This window comes from Arachis duranensis, chromosome 9 (assembly GCF_000817695.3).
Source record: "Arachis duranensis cultivar V14167 chromosome 9, aradu.V14167.gnm2.J7QH, whole genome shotgun sequence".
In the NCBI taxonomy this organism is placed as follows: domain Eukaryota; kingdom Viridiplantae; phylum Streptophyta; class Magnoliopsida; order Fabales; family Fabaceae; genus Arachis; species Arachis duranensis.
Window position 1 is genome coordinate 114,535,584 of NC_029780.3, and position 16,350 is coordinate 114,551,933.

At 30.8% G+C, this 16,350-nt stretch overlaps 4 protein-coding genes across 5 annotated transcripts; all 4 read right to left on the reverse strand.

Moving 5' to 3' along the window:
* Positions 1-759: 759 nt before the first annotated feature.
* LOC107467538 (GEM-like protein 4) lies at positions 760-2,003 on the reverse strand. The gene is made up of 4 exons (XM_016086663.3): positions 1,741-2,003; positions 1,583-1,648; positions 1,208-1,482; positions 760-1,116 (listed from the first exon to the last, which is right to left on the reverse strand). The coding sequence occupies exons 1-4, from the start codon at positions 1,856-1,858 to the stop codon at positions 922-924; spliced, it is 654 nt and encodes a 217-aa protein (XP_015942149.1). The 5' UTR covers positions 1,859-2,003; the 3' UTR covers positions 760-921.
* A 2,389-nt stretch (positions 2,004-4,392) lies between these two features.
* Positions 4,393-5,478, reverse strand: LOC107467537 (GEM-like protein 4). The gene is made up of 2 exons (XM_016086662.3): positions 5,105-5,478; positions 4,393-4,998 (listed from the first exon to the last, which is right to left on the reverse strand). Exons 1-2 carry the CDS (start codon positions 5,349-5,351, stop codon positions 4,544-4,546), a joined length of 702 nt encoding a protein of 233 aa, XP_015942148.1. The 5' UTR covers positions 5,352-5,478; the 3' UTR covers positions 4,393-4,543.
* A 5,482-nt stretch (positions 5,479-10,960) lies between these two features.
* LOC107467267 (GEM-like protein 4) lies at positions 10,961-13,811 on the reverse strand. 2 transcript variants are annotated; one of them, XM_016086306.3, is made up of 4 exons: positions 13,648-13,811; positions 11,838-12,153; positions 11,656-11,730; positions 10,961-11,549 (listed from the first exon to the last, which is right to left on the reverse strand). In XM_016086306.3, the coding sequence occupies exons 2-4, from the start codon at positions 12,001-12,003 to the stop codon at positions 11,101-11,103; spliced, it is 690 nt and encodes a 229-aa protein (XP_015941792.1). In that variant the 5' UTR covers positions 12,004-12,153; positions 13,648-13,811; the 3' UTR covers positions 10,961-11,100. The 2 variants fall into 2 exon arrangements, with proteins under 2 accessions (XP_015941792.1, XP_015941793.1); XM_016086307.3 differs by lacking the exon at positions 13,648-13,811 and having other exon boundaries at positions 11,838-12,598.
* Positions 13,812-14,638: 827 nt separating this feature from the next.
* Positions 14,639-16,335, reverse strand: LOC107467276 (putative GEM-like protein 8). Its single transcript, XM_016086318.3, has 4 exons — positions 16,030-16,335; positions 15,853-15,927; positions 15,450-15,724; positions 14,639-15,353 (listed from the first exon to the last, which is right to left on the reverse strand). The coding sequence occupies exons 1-4, from the start codon at positions 16,178-16,180 to the stop codon at positions 15,156-15,158; spliced, it is 699 nt and encodes a 232-aa protein (XP_015941804.1). The 5' UTR covers positions 16,181-16,335; the 3' UTR covers positions 14,639-15,155.
* Between the last annotated feature and the right edge of the window lie 15 nt (positions 16,336-16,350).

Below are 16,350 nucleotides of genomic sequence, written 5' to 3' on the forward strand. Positions count from 1 at the left end.
AAACACGTCTGTAATATGGAAAATCCAAGATTTGAAAGATGCGAAAGATGCCTGGTACATTATACTAAAGAAAATGAAATTTGGAAGCCACCTTCACAAAGTTGTAACTTCTTAAATATGCATGCATGTGCAATTTATGTAACTAGTTAGATTTTGTAAGCATACGCTAATTCTAACAGGATGATCATTGTCGAGCTTGTTTAAACTTTTGTCCATGAGATCTCTTTTTATTTAGTGGGGTAAAAGTTTGTGATGTCATCATTTCTTTTCTAATGTTTGAAACATATTAGTTTTGTTTCGAACATCTTGTTTCGTCCTATTTTAATTTTTTAGTCAAAATTAAATTTTTTTATCTTCATTGAAGAATACCCATTCTTTCATTATAAATTTTTTTTAAGTAGTATCAAAACGTAATTGTAATGATTTGAGAGTAAAAGTGATAGAAAAATAAGAGAAATGAAAATATAATAATAGAGAGAAAATAGAATTTTTTGAAGAAAAAGTTTAAATTTTACAAGAGAACAAAAATAAAAATAAAATAAAATATTCAAAAAAAATAAAATAAAACCTTTTAAAAGTTAGAAATGAAATTAAGACTTAACTAATATGTTAGGAACTAAAATAGTACTTTTAGTTAGTGGTTGATAACCTTGTTTTGCTTACCTACACTATGGATTAAGTGTATGGAATTGTATCACTTGTGCCATAATAACTTCCATGCATTTTCATCATTTTTCATTTAAAAGAAGAGACCAAAAGTGTAAGAAATAGAGGGATTTCCTTTTTCTTTTAATTAACAAAATCATGTGATATTTGTACATATTTAGGAACCTTGCAGCTCCACAAAATAAAGAGATGAAGCAAAGGGGATGAACAATTCTTCTTTTCTTTTTTGATACATAGAGAGAGGGATGAACAAGTTCAGTTCAACAATTCTGTCCTCTGAGCTTGAGACACAGCCTGCTGAAGACATCTGAATGCTTTTTGATAAGTCAAGAAACCCATAAACCAGAAATCAAAATTATCCTCAGTAACTATTTCTATGTACTTCTGTGAAGGCTTCTCCACATTCTGACTTTCATTCACACACTTTATCTTTACAACTGGAATCAACACCTGAAATGACAAACACATTTTTCAAGTTAAGTATTAGTAAAGTCTCAAAAGATATTAAAGAGATCTAGAGGGCTATCTTTTAATCAATCACCTTATAATGGATTCTTTTCACTTCTCCATTTGGTGAAGTGATCTTGATTGATCTCTCACTGCAGAAAGCAACTTTCTCAGTGGAAATGAATAGGAGACCAGCTATAGGACCTGATGTGGTTGATAAGTAGCATTGTGATGCTTTTAAAAGCTTCTCTCCCTCTTTAACACTGAAAAGTTGCATGAAAACTTTTTCTACTCCACCAACTTGGATAATTCTGGCCCCTAAGCTTAATTTCCCTTTAACTGTATCTGTTATCTTTGGTCCTAATCTCACTGCAAGTTACAATAACAGTTTTACACACCATCAGTTACAGTTAACTTCATTCATTCTATTTCCCAAACATGGTAAAAGCTTTCAAAACAAAGTACTTGCCATGCTCTCGGATTCCATGTGCAAAACTGAACTTGTTCATCCGAGTCAAAACCGAATTTACTTTACCTGGAAAAACAAAATGGCCATCATGAATAGAACTGCATTTTCTTTAGTAAGGATTCATCAATCCAATATTGTGATGAAAAGGGTGTTCCTACCTTGTTTTGATTTCGCGAAAGACTTGTTGTATTTTCCAGAAGCATCAGGCAAGTATCTCCTTGATGACTTCTGGATAGGAAGTCCATTAACAAGCTCATGAAGAAATGAGGACTTCATTTTTGTTGTTCTTCTTGTGAATTGTCTTGAGCACTTAACTGAATTCTATTCAAGAAATCTTCTTAACTTGGATGATGAATCATTGTGTTCTAAAGAGGTATATATATAATGGTTAAAAGGAAACTAGGTAAGTCTCAAGTCTTGACTTTTTGTAGGGTGAGTCAGATATGGATCATCATGAAGACTAAATGAAATAAAGTAATTCAAAATCTTGGGATTACATGTTTGGTTTGCCTTTAGAAAAAGTCATTATATAGAAGGTAAAAATACAAGTCATCCTTAATTATAATCCTATAAGATTATGGAAAAGGATGTGTGTTTAAATAAGGCAACTTCTTTCCATGTCTGCTCTAGTTGTTGATACAGTTGAAATAATATATATATAAAAAAAAAACTTACACAAACTTGGAATGTGATTGGACAAAATGTTTGGTTGCTTATTACATGCTTACTCAGATTTCAGACCAAAGGGTCTTGTTAATCTTTTTATAGCAGTTGGATATTGACTGTAGGTTGAAACTTGGCAATTACTCTCAATTCATTCAGTTTAGCAAAAAACATGTTTGTGTCTGTTATTTCCATCATTTACAATGAACTTGGTGTTCTTATATTCAAATTTACATATAATTTTCGTATGCTTGTAACTGTTTTGGTTAAAGGATTTTGAGCATGGGATTTATCCATGTAAAAAATAGAATATATGTTGAATTTAATTTCTTTTCACCAAGGCAAATTTTTTGGATTCATGTAGAGACAAAAAAAGGAAAAAAAAAGGAAGCTAATTATAATCAGCATTTTAGCAAGATTAAGGAAATTAATAATATATCTTGGTTTGGTAGGATATATCTATCTATGCCACATGCTTGTTGAGTAGTTGATGACAAAGCAGGATCCATTGTTTTGTCACTTTATTTTATTTATATAAAATGCCAACATGAGGGTGTCATTCAAGCTTTCTTAGCTGGAATCTTAACTTTCTGATGCAATACCTCTCCAAGGTTTACTTGTATTAGATCATGGAAAAGTAAAGATAAGTAAAAGTTTGTTTGCTTACATCAATCCCAAATCACATGCTAAAAGGAATAGAAAATGTTTGGAGGTTCAGTCAGAGAAAAGATTCAGCTTTTGCATTTTCCTAGCTACATATAAAAATAACAAAAAAAATATATGTTTATATACAAATATATAGCGGCTAATTTAGTGGTTGAATTTTGGTGTGCACGTAGCATTTTTTTTATAAGAAAAGAAGGCAAGTGAGTGCTTTGGAACATTATATTGTTTAGTTTATAAATGGAAAGGAAACAATGAAATTTTAGTTTGGCTGTGGACATCATGTGCCGGAAGGAATTAAAGTGGGAGACACAATTCAATTCTTTGTGGAAAAGGAATTAGCCAAAATCATTCACTCCCTCATAATACTTTCATTCCCCACATTCAAAACTAAATAGATTATTAGGAATTCCTTCTTCAATTTCTGCTGTTTTCTAAAAGGAAATCACTCTCATTTTATTATTTGTGCAGCTTGATTGAGTTTATATTAGAGAAAATTAATGTTTTATAAAAAAAAAATTTAAGGTGATTAGTTGTATTATGAAAAATATTTTCATTTTTTCATTAATCAACAATTCCTGGAAAATATTAAGTGTTATTGGTGGATCAGTTGTTGTGATAGAACACTAATTTGGTGCCAAAATTGATCAAGTGGTATAAGAAGTTAAGAATGATACTCCATGTCCCTTATCATGCACCATAAATATAGCTTTTGTAACTAACATCAACAAACCCTATCTAGTTCCCATGTGCTGGGAACCTTTGTAATTCCATCTGAAAATCTCTGTTCAATTTAGGTTTGGACCACAAAAAAAATTGTATCATCATTAATTGGACTATATTGTTATATGACTCAACAGAGATTAAAGAAAAGAAGAAAAGTAGTTTGAACTACCAGAAATAAGAACAAGTCCTTTTGATGAAAAATTGAATACCTTCTTGACAATAACAGTTAACACCTCACTAATGCTGGTTTTTAAATTAATTCACTAATATATTATTTATATTACATAAAACTTGATACCAAGTTATTATAGAATGAACTTATGTGATATTGCTCTTTCTAATTGTGTCATGTCAGCAATTTATAGATGTTAATAATCAACTCAAAAGAAGAAAATATATTCCCATGCCCATGTCTTCTTTGTTCTAATATACAAGTTTGTTTCTATTGGTGTCTGTATTGTACCTTTCTTACATAATTACTATAACCAAATAATGGATTTTATTAAAAAAAAATTACATACTTAGTCAAACATCAATTTAACATATTTGATCAATCTTCAAACTAGGTAGCACTCTTTAAAATATTAGACCTTCACTGTTATATAAATCTATACTATGTAGTCTAATTTTTTTAGCTCTCTACACATCATGTGAGTCTTAGTTTTGTCAATGTTAAAAGTAAATTTATCAACACAATCTGATAATACATCAAAGATAGATGTTCATGCTTAATTAATATGTAAACTTGATACATAATTCAGACACAAGACTATGATTCCTCTAAACATATGTACATAATTAATGAACAGGCACTTGAACTTGAAATCTCTCTCTCTTTCTCTCTTTTATATGTACAATTGGGAGTTTAAATGCTCACAAAACATTCTCAAGTCACTGTCTCAAAATCATCTAAGCTTGAGAAAGAGAAATAGCCTGCTCAAGATATCTCAAAGTCTTTTGATACTTTATGACTCCCATCAACCAGAAATCAAACTTGTCCACTGTAACAATCTGTATATACTTCTGTTTTGGCTTCTCAAAATTTTCCCTTTGGTTCACACACTTGATCTTCTTGAGTGGAATAGAAACCTTGTAATGGATCCTAATCATTTGGCCTTTCCCATTAAAGGCTTTGATTGATCTCTCACTGCAGAATGCAACCTTGTCTGTTGAGATGAACAGAAGACCTGCAAGGGGGCCTGATGTTGAAGATAGATAGCACGGCGAAGCTTTCAAAAGCCTCTCGCCTTCTCTGACATTGAAGAATTGCTCAAAGACTTTGTCCACTCCTCCCACTTGAAGAATTTTAGTCCCTAAGCTTAACTTACCCTTAATAGTCTCAGATATCTTTGGTGCCAATCTCACTGCAATTTCATAGTCATGTGAATTGAGTTAGATTTTGGACTTCACATAAACACCAAACAAATCATTCTGTATAACAAATAAAGAAAGAAATACAAGAATACTAACCATGTTCTTGGATTCCTTGTGAAAGATTATCTTCTGCTTTCCTTCTAAGCTTGTTTAGAATTGAAACATTCAAAGTTTTACTTTGCTTTGATGCTTTAGTTGAACATTGAGATTGAGTAGAGGCAGAGTCATTCAAATAGTATCTGTTAACTGATTTCTGAAGCTGATCACATGCTGCCGAGATGATTGGATTTCCAATGAACAAGTCTTGAAGAAGTGATGATGATGTCTGCATCTTCTTTGACATTTTAGCAGTTGGTGATTAAGATACTAGATGTTCAAGGAATGAAGATATGTTCACTTGGGCTGGTTTGATGATTTCCTTGTCTTCCAAAGAGGTATTTAAAGGGATGAAATCTTGGAATTTCAATCTTGATCCTTGTGTTGGATGACTCAGCCTCTGATCATCAACCATGATCTTGATGGATATAATAAAGGCACTAGCATGACGAATGTATTCAAAGTTGGATCCATTGATGTCATGGAATGTTTGGTTGCTTTTTGAAAAAGATGCTACATAGAATTCAAAGCCATCCTTTTTAAAAACCTATAATATATTTTGAAGGTGTAGTTCTTAGAGGTTTAGATACAAGACTTGAAATCTTAAGGAGCAAGTTTCCATATTTGTTGATAATACTAGAAATTAATTAAGGATAAAGCTTGTGTCTGATTAGTTTATTGTCATGTCTTCCCTCATCATCACCTTATTGGAGAAATGCACTTTTTATCTTCTTTCAAATTGTAATGAAAGTAAACCATGAATAAATGAAAATGTAAAAGGCTAAAAGATGAATCACTATGCTAGTTACTAGTTAGTTGAAATTCTTTTCCAGTTAGTGTTGCTTTATAAGTGTAAGTTGTTAGACACTGCTACCTTTCTGCATATCTGAAGTTGCATCATCAAAGCTTTTTGAGTTGGCATTTAAACTTTATGATGCAAGCCTTCTTTAAACTCTGATTAATAAGAAGATAAGATAAAGAAGAAGCAATGCTGAAGCATATGCCATATATATATTCCCTTAGCTTGTGACTCTTATAATACCATATAATATTTGAAATCAATGATATAGACAAGGAAAATGGTGAATAAAATGCTAATGAAAATATTTCTTGCCTATTAATAAGTTAAACAAAATCAATAGTGTATCTTAACTAATTGATTGATCAAAATGTATATCATGTTTGTAATGTAGGCAAGTTTATTGAAGCACTCATACATGACTTGGGAGACAACACAATCTATTTGCTTTCCTGTGAATAGGAAATGGTGCTGAATTCCTTGTATATAGATAACCCTCCTTTTTGCTTTCTTTATTTGTTTTGGAAATGAATTGACTCAGCCTTTGAAGAAGAAAACATCATTATTATTATTTTTTTTATTTGAAGAAACTCATCATCACAAACTTGTGAAGGGTGGCACATGGTTTTGTCTGTGGCAGGAAATCAAGAAATCCATTGCAATGTCATCAACAACTTTATTGCCATGTGCATATGAGGGAACTCCTGAATCATTTCCACATAGACTATTATATATATATATTCTTTTTTCTCTACCACTTAATTAACTGGTACGTTGCATTAGCATGCATGCATGCATGGACCACTAAGAATATCCCATGTTATTATATGATGAGAACATCAGACATTCAGACACATCCATGTGGATGATTTTCTATTTCATCACCTTTCTGACGCCACACTACTTTCATTTTTATTCCACACAATATCTTCCAATTCGGCAGGTTAAGCATTAATCTGTCAGAGTTCTGTTTAAGAGTTAGTCATTGGCCAATAAATTGCTGCATGCATAACCCGGGATTCGAATCCTCGACACTTACTTAAGCTGACTAGTGAACTAACTACTAGACCAACTCAATTTAATTTCTCACTAATTTAATTTATTCAATGCTTAGTATCATTTAATGCTTGAATATTATTTTTAATTCCTTAATCATTTCTCTAGAATGAACTACTAATTAATTAGCTAGATAAAATGCATATAAATATGTATCTATATATATATATATGACTATATATATCAGTATCAGTATGTCTAATATTTAAACTGCAGAACCAATATTTTTTGTGAAATTGACATTTTTTATGTAAGTAACATTAGGCAGAAGCTTATTACAATTATAATACTGTGTTATTAAATTAAAAATGATTATACTAAGGAAATAAAATAATAATCAGTTATGTATGTTTGTTAGTCAAACTATATGTATATATCATAAAGTGGATTTGCTGACAGGGCTATGAATTGAAGACATTGGTATAGTTTTGCTTAGGTCAAAAATAGAAAGTGATCTCAAGCAGACTAGAGGAGGCTGTTATTGAAGAGTGTTCCACATGTTTCAAGAACTTTGTGGAAATGGAATTTGCCAAATCATTTCCACATCATAAAAGTTCCATGTTGACCACTATGTGTTTTGAGTTCTGCAGGAAGAAAATAAAAGGAAAAAATCTATTGGTGGTTCTATAACAAAGTTGACCTTATAACTAAAAGGATAAAACACAATAATCTAATATTTTTACATTGATGTTCCCTTTTAGCAAATTTGATTATTTATATTTTAAGTGGTAAAATAGTTTTAAATATTTTTTATATAATTTCTTAGTTTTTTACTTTTTTTTTTCACAAATAAAAGAATCATGATCATTCTTATAAAAAAATAAAAGTATATTATTAACTAAATTATTTTTTTATTAGTTTAATATGGATGGTAATTAATTATAGGATTAACCACCAAAAAGTCTCCAAATTATTTAAATATTGACAAAAATACATCCAAATTTTACTATCGATAAAAATGCCTTCAAATAATTTAAAAACGCAATAAAAATACCTAATAGTAAATATATATTTTCAAAAAATAACTTAAAAACTGAATTTTGATACAACTTTTTCTAAACATGATTATAAAAATAAGATATTATTATCCATAAAATTTGGTAATTTTTTATTAAGTATATATTTTTTTGTAATTTTTTTGTTAGTTTAATATACTAATTAATATATTTTTTTATTAAGTATATATTTTTTATATTTTTTTATTAGTATAAGAATAATATACTAATTAATTACCAAATTCAATCACAAATAAAAGTCACAAAAAATCACAAAAAATATATACTTAGCAAAAAAGTCACCAAATTTTAAGAATAATAATTTTATTTTTATAATCATGCTCGCAAAAAATCACATACAAATTCAATCTCTAAAATATTTTTTGAAAATACATATTTATTGTTAAGCATTTTGATAGCGTTTTTAAATTATTTAAAAGTATTTTTGTCGATAGTAAAATTCAGGTGCATTTTTGTCTGCGTTTGAATAATTCGATGACGTTTTAGTAGTTAACCCTTAATTATAATAAGAGTACTTAAGGAATACAAAGGTTAACTACAAAGTACAAAACATTTTTTTGGTTGCAACTAAACATTTGATTATGATTTAAGCCATAATTTCAGAGAATGTGCTGCCTTCTGGATTTTGCTCACATATGGGAAAGAAATTACAACAATTCTTTCAGAAAAAGCTCAAGCAACAAGAAAGCCGAATATACAAAGGTTGCAAAATATTTGACTATCCTATTCTCACTGTACTAACTAATTCAATTCTTATGACTGTGTGTTATCAAATGGTTAACTTCTCCTGAAAACATCAGCCAAATTGTAGAATTCTTTCATTGTTTTTTTTTATTTGCACCTTCTTTTTTTATCTAGAGGACGTGGTCCTAAAGAACTTAGATTGATGGTAGCACCATAAGCTTCAGAGGATTGTACAACCAAGTCATAAGCTTTTGAAGAAAGGATAATGCCTTCACTTTGAGCTCTCATATACAACTCACTCTCCCAATCTTCTCAAGCAAAATGTTGTCCATTTCATCAAATTGTTCAGACTGTTTAACAACACCTAACATGGCATTATATATGTAAAGATTGGGGCCAAAAGAACCATTAGTTTCTATCTTCCTCTTCTTCATCCAATCAAAAAGAATCAAATGGTTGAATACACCTGAAGGGGCAACTCCCCCTTCTCCTTAAGAATATCCTCCACGTCCTCATTGAAGCAATGTTGGCTTCTTCTTAGCCATTTGTTTGCAAGGGATAAAATCGAATACAGAAAGCCCGAACGAAAGGAATTTAACCAGGGATGGACTATTTTCTTAGTTCTTGGTAAAGAAAATTACAAAAGATATGTTATCTAAATTATTTTTTTATTAGTTTAATATTTTATGGTTAATCTTTAATTCTTCGTCTCAAATGAGGTAAAATAATATCTGTAGTATGAAAGAATAAAATATTAAAATTATACTTTACTTGTCATTAAATTTTTGCTTTCTCCTTTTACATTTACCAAAAACCTTTTTGAAAATAACTATTTGGATTATCTTTAAGTTATTGATTATACTTTGTATGATTTTATGTAATTTTTTAGTATTCTTCTCGGATAAAAGACTTTTAATAGTAAATCTTATTAAAGAATAAAACTATACTTTCATTTGTCATTAAATTTTATATTTAAATATAAATTGATTTATATTTGGATATGACAAAATATTTTAGTTGTTCATCATATGCAAACCAACCATTTACTTGTTTTTCCCTTTCTTTTCTATTGTTTAAATAAATGGAAATACTCTTGTATGGATTTTGCTGAATGGATCCCTTAGAACATGCAGGCATATAATTAGGGTATTTGTGTGATTGTCATTTTTAGAAGAAAAAAAAAATAATGTGTGAGATGGATTAAGTTTAATACTTCTTTAATTTAAATTTTTTTCTTTTATTTTTTAAAAATAAAAAAGATTAATTGATTCGTTGGTCATTGTAGTTTTATTAAAAATTTATAATTTTTTTAATTGGATCTTTGTAATGTTTTTAATTTTATAATTAAGTCATTTTTTGTATAAAAAATATTAGAACTTATTGAATATTTTTTTGCAAATTGAAGATATCCACGATTAAAAACTTAATTAAATCTTTGACCACGTCTTTTTAGAATAAATATTTAATTAATTTTAATATTTTTAACATAAAAAATAACATAATTACTATTTATACCCAAACCCAAAAGAGTAAAGTCAAGCCCAAAAGAATAAAAGTCCACCCAATAAAGGCGGCATCTTCTACATCTACTCGACCTCTTAGAGGTCGACGCGTCACTAAATAACCCAACTTTACTTGTCTAAAATAAATAACTAACTCATAAGATATTTCTCACTTATCTAGAAAGAGATATCAATAACTTCTCTAGAAAAAGGAAAAGGACTATCCACCACTAAAAATGGAACTACACTAAAAAGTGGTTGTCAACTCTATTATAAATACACTGAGACTCTTAGGTATATTCAAGTCCCAATCTATTAAAAAAACTGCTTAAAACCTTTGCTAAGTATCGGAATCGGCAACACCTCAGCACCAATACAAGTCAGACGCTGCTTCAAAGGAAATATGGACCTCATGTCTAGGCCCAAGAGCGACCCAGTCGGAACAATTACAAAATTAAAAATAATGTAGAAATCCAATTAAAAAATATATATATGGATCTAATAGCAAATTTGTTAAAACTATAGAGACCAAGATAGTAATTAAATCAAAATAAAAACATTACAATTATATTTAAAAACAATTAAACATAATTTGAAATCAATATAAAAATTAAAATAAATTTGATTTAATTTTATTATTTAAATTTTTTTCTCCCTCTCCATATACAATGATCAGCTAATTAATTATTAAGAAAGATAAAGAAAAATATTTATAAAATATTGATATTGAGTTCCAACAATAAAAAATTCCATTCAAATGAATAGATATATAAATCATTTCAATTTCCTTCATACATTATCAAATTAATCCAAACAAAATATTTGATTTGCAAATCAACAAATCATCATTTCAGCATTTACATGCTTATAATTATATATACATGTTTCTTCATCCTAATTTACTCAAAGGTAGCTTCTTCAGCTAGACATAAATTGTTCTTAAGCTTGAGAAATGGCATGCTCAAGACATGTCAAAGTTTTTTGATACTTTATGACTCCCATCAACCAAAAATCAAAGTTATCCATTGTAACTATCTCTATATACTTGTGTTTTGGCTTCTCAACATTTTCTCTTTGGTTTACACACTTGATCTTTTTGAGTGGAATGGAAACTTTGTAATGAATCCTCATCATTTGGCCTTTCCCTGTAAACACTCTGATTGATCTCTCACTGCAGAATGCTACCCTGTCACTTGAGATGAACAGCAGACCTGCTAGAGGCCCTGATGTCGTCGAAAGATAGCATGGCGAAGCTTTTAGAAGTGTCTCGCCTTCTCTGACATTGAAGAATTGCTTAAACACTTTGTCTATTCCACCAAGTTGAAGAATTCTAGCCCCTAAGCTCAACTTCCCCTTAAGACTTTCAGATATCTTTGGTGCCATTCTCACTGCAAATTGATACTCATATATATCAGCTGAATTTGTATTTAGACTACTTCACAATTCACATGAACACCAAACAAATCATTTTGATAACAACAAAAGGGTACTCACCATGTTCTTGGACTCCTCGTGAAAGACTATCATCACCCTTCCTTCTAAGTTTGTTTAGAATTGAATATACTCTGCCTGAAACAATGAAATTCACAAGATATTATTAGTAAGTAAATCCATGAAAAGTTCAATAAACATTGATGTTTGTGCATAATCAGGAAAAGAAATTAAAGTAGTCTTACTTTGCTTTGATGCTTTTGTTGAATATTGGGATTGAGTAGAGGAAGAGTCTAGCAAATAGTATCTGTTAACTGATTTCTGAAGCTGATCACATGCTGCTGAGATGATTGGATTTCCAATGAACAAGTCTTGAAGAAGTGATGATGAGGTCTGCATCTTCTTTGACATTTTAGCAGTTGGTGATTAAGATACTAGATGATGGAGGAATGAAGATATGTTCACTTGGGCTGGTTTGATGAGTCCCTTGTAATCCAAAGAGGTATTTAAAGGATTGAAATCTTTGAATTCAATATTGATCCTTGTGTTGTATGACTCAGACTAGGATCATCAACCATGATATTGTTAGTATTGACAACATGTATTGTCTGCTTTCTTTTCTTTTTGAAAAAAGTTGCTATACAAAGATTCAATATCCACGTCAACATTTTTTAGACAAACAAATTATGAAGAGGGTAGTTTTCTTTTCTTTTTAGCGGTTAAGACTTTAGATAGATAGAAGAGTTGATATCTTAAGGTGCAAGGTTCCATATTTGTTGGTAGAAACAAAGGAAATAAAGCATTTGTCTCTGATGACATAATATATATATATATAATTTGCAACTTGTAATGGAAAATAAACCTTAAAAAAATGTAAAAGAGCATTGCTACCATCTTTTTTTATGTTGCTTATGTATGTGAGAGCGTTCTGAGTTGGCATCTTAACTTTATGATGCATCTCTTTTAACTCTCTTACCAAACATAGAAGCCATGTTGATGACTTCAAATATGTAAAAGTTCACTTCAAATATGTTGATACCATAAGCATAACCATTTGGCAGAAGTGGGAAACAATACAATCTCTTTGCTTTCCAGTGAATAGGGAATGGACGGCATTCCCTGCATTTAGATATTCCTTTTTGCATTGTTTGTTTTGGAATGATTGACTAATCTTTGAAGAAACTGAATTTGTTTTTCTATTTCTTTTGGACCTAAAACATTGCATTTTAAGAGGGGTGGCATGTGCTTTTGTCTTTGTGGGGCATGCAATCACATAAAATCAAATCATATTTTCATATCAACTTTATGACATGTGTATCAAGGGAACTGCCAAATCATTTCCACATAGGTCATTTCTCTTCTCTTTCTTTCATTTGTTGCATGCATGGACCATTGAGAATATCTCAAGTTAATGACAGTAACAGCAACATGCATATAGCACTTCTTATCTAGGTTCTAATATGGAAAGTACTTGAAGCTTGAATATTTTATTTCTCTGAGAGAAGCTCCTAGATTATTATATTAATAGAGTCAAAGTATATATTATAAAGTGAGGTTGCTGAGGCTGAGAGGGCTATGAAGACAATGTCATGTGATGGATCTTGATACTGTTTAGGCCAGAAATAGAAAGTGGTCTCTTTCACATGCATCAATGTTGCAAAGAAAATAATATAGCCAAATCACTTCCACATCATCCCCATATGCTGCTAGAAATTCAAAGCTAACAGTAAAAGTTCCTTCTTCATTACTTTCTGTTTTGATCATTTTAAAGGGGAAACACTCTTCTACTTATATCTCACTTGGCCACAGCTAAACAAGAAATACCGAAATAATTATAATGTGTTGAACAAAAATCTAAGTTGCATGATTGATTTAACTTGAGTAATATTTTTCTTAGTACATTAAAAGAAGAAAAAATATTATCTTTCTGAATTTAAGATATAATTCAGATCATATAATGCTCTTTTTAGAGAAATTTTTAATTATTATCATTCAAGCCTAAAAAGAGTTATTAAGCGAAATTTTAGAGTTTGTAAAACAAGGCGAGAGATTTACCTTTGGATTTGATCTTTGTTTTTGTGCCCTAATCTCTGACTTTTCTTTTTCTTTCTTTTTTGTTTCTTGATTTTGGCAATCAAAAATCACCTTTGTCTTCTTGATGTGAAACTCTAATCCGAGCTTCCTTTTCTTGCTTTCTGTTGGAGCTAATTCACGTAGGTTAGAGAAGAGAGAGAATGAATTTGGTAACGTTGAGAGGAGGATGAATTGTTTATGTTCATCTTAGATAATGATTTGCAACTATTCCTTTTTTTTTTGTTTCCACGGTATCCCCCAACACGACAGGTGAAGGATTAATCCGTCGCGGTACTGAGCTCCATTTAAGGGTTTGCCGCTGGCCAATGGGTTGCTGCATGCATAAGGCGGAGTTCGAACCCTCGACACTTGCTTAAGCAGACTAGTGAGCTAACCACTATACCAACCCAACTTGGTTATTTGCAACTATTCCTTGAACCATGAATGATTGAGCTGAATGTTTATGGGGCTGAACCATTATAGTGACCTTACTTGCCAAACAAATTAATCACACATTTTTAGATTTTTGGTCCTATGTCATCGAATTATTGTTATTATTTCTTCAAATTCAATCGTTTTACTTTGAAATGCTATACAGTTTTGAAATAAAAAAAATGCATTAAAAAAAATTGATTGAGAATAAAAATAGAAATAATATAATATAAAAATAGAAATTAACTGTATGCTCATTGTATATTTGAATATATCTAGTAAATAACTAGCCTATTGTATACATTTTTAAAATTCTTTTTTATTATATAATCTTAATTTTCTTTTTACTCCTACTGTATACATTGTGGACTAAAATTATTGTCTTCCTATACTTTTCCAAAATTTAATAATGTATTAATGTTTGATGAAATGAATTCGGTTAATAATATAAAAATTTGTCTGATTATTTTGAACTGGTTAACTAAAATTCATCAAATTTAAGTAATTAATCAGAATTTTGATGAAAGGAGTTAGATGGTGTAATTGCAATCCGAAATGCAAAATGTAGCTCCTGAAAATTTTACATCATAGATACAAAAATAGTTGAGCCTGAAAGCTTACAACTGGGCAGCAAAGTTTATATGCAAACATGGGGACAGCAATGCCATATTCTCTGCACCTCAGATGATAACAATCTTTTCTATTCAACATCACATGCAACATTATCAAAATCTTGAGTTGACTTGTACCCAAATCGAGTTTTCGTGTAAACTCTTACGAGCTTACGAGCTGACTCTTAGGATTCAAGTTTACTTATGCTCTACAATCTCAAATTTGATAAACTTGGTTTCAGGTTTACAGTGACAAGTGCCATCTAATTGTTTGTACTCAGACATTAGGTGAAAAGATGAAGCCCAATAAGATGTTCTCTGCATCCTAAATGAAGCCCTGCATCTTCACTCTTCACTTATGGCTACCCATTTTTATTGCTAACTATCATCTCTTGAATCTTAATGTGTATCCTCAGAACATGAATTTTTGTGACTCAGCTTATAGGCTCAAAAGGGTGACTCTTTCTTCATGTAAGCTTGTGAAATTGCCTGCTCAAGATATTTGAAAGTTTTCTGATACTGTAAGACACCCATAAACCAGAATTCATAATTGTCCACTGTATCTATCTCTATAAACTTCTGTTTTGGTTTTTGAATACTTTCACTTTGGTTCACACACTTGACTTTCTTGAGCGGAATGACAACCTGTACATGGCATGAAATGCAAGACTTTCAGATTACCTAAAAGAAAATACTGAGAGAGATGAAGAAAGATTATGAATACATCACTTCATGACTTGCCTTATAACGGATCCTGCACATCTGGCCTTCCCGGCTGTAGACCTTCATTGATCTATTGCTGCAGAAGGCAACCTTGTCGGTGGAGACAAAGAGCAGACCTGCTAGAGGGCCTGACGTCGTCGATAGATAGCATGGTGACGCTTTCAATAACCTCTCCCCTTCTTTCACCCTAAAGAATTGCTTGAAGACTTTCTCCACTCCACCAACCTGAAGAATATGAGCCCCTAATCTCAACTTCTCCTTAACAGTTTCAGATATCTTTGTCCCCAATCTCACTGTAATCTCACAGTTATATAAATATTGAATTAGATTTGCATATTATAGTTTCACAAGGAAAAATAAGTTAAACTGATATAGCTTCTACATATATTGAAGGAAAGTAGTTTGAACTTTGAATACTAACCATGTTCTTGAACTCCTTGTGAATGACTACTATCTGCTTTCTTTACAAGCTTGTTTATAATGGAGTATAGTCTACCTGAAATATTAAGCTCTTAGTATTGGTAAAACTATCAAGTATCAAACATCAACATTTCTTCCTGAACTAGTTGTTTATGTGTAAAGAGAAAGAGACTATTACTTTGTTTTGATGCCTTTGTTGAGTACTGAGATTGGGCAATGACAGGATCAGGCAAGTAGTATCTGTTAACTGTCTTCTGCAGCTGATCACATGCTGCTGAGATGATTGGATTTCCAATGAACAAATCTTGAAGAATTGATGAGGTCTGCATGATTGATTATTAGTGAAGAGGAGTGATCTGAGTATACAAGATTGGTGAGAGCAAGTTAAGGTCACTTGGGTTTGATCAGTCCCTTGAATTCAATAGAGGTATATATATAAGGGGATGAAAACTAGGTAGTTGAATATAGATTCTAGAGACTCAATCATGGATCACCAATC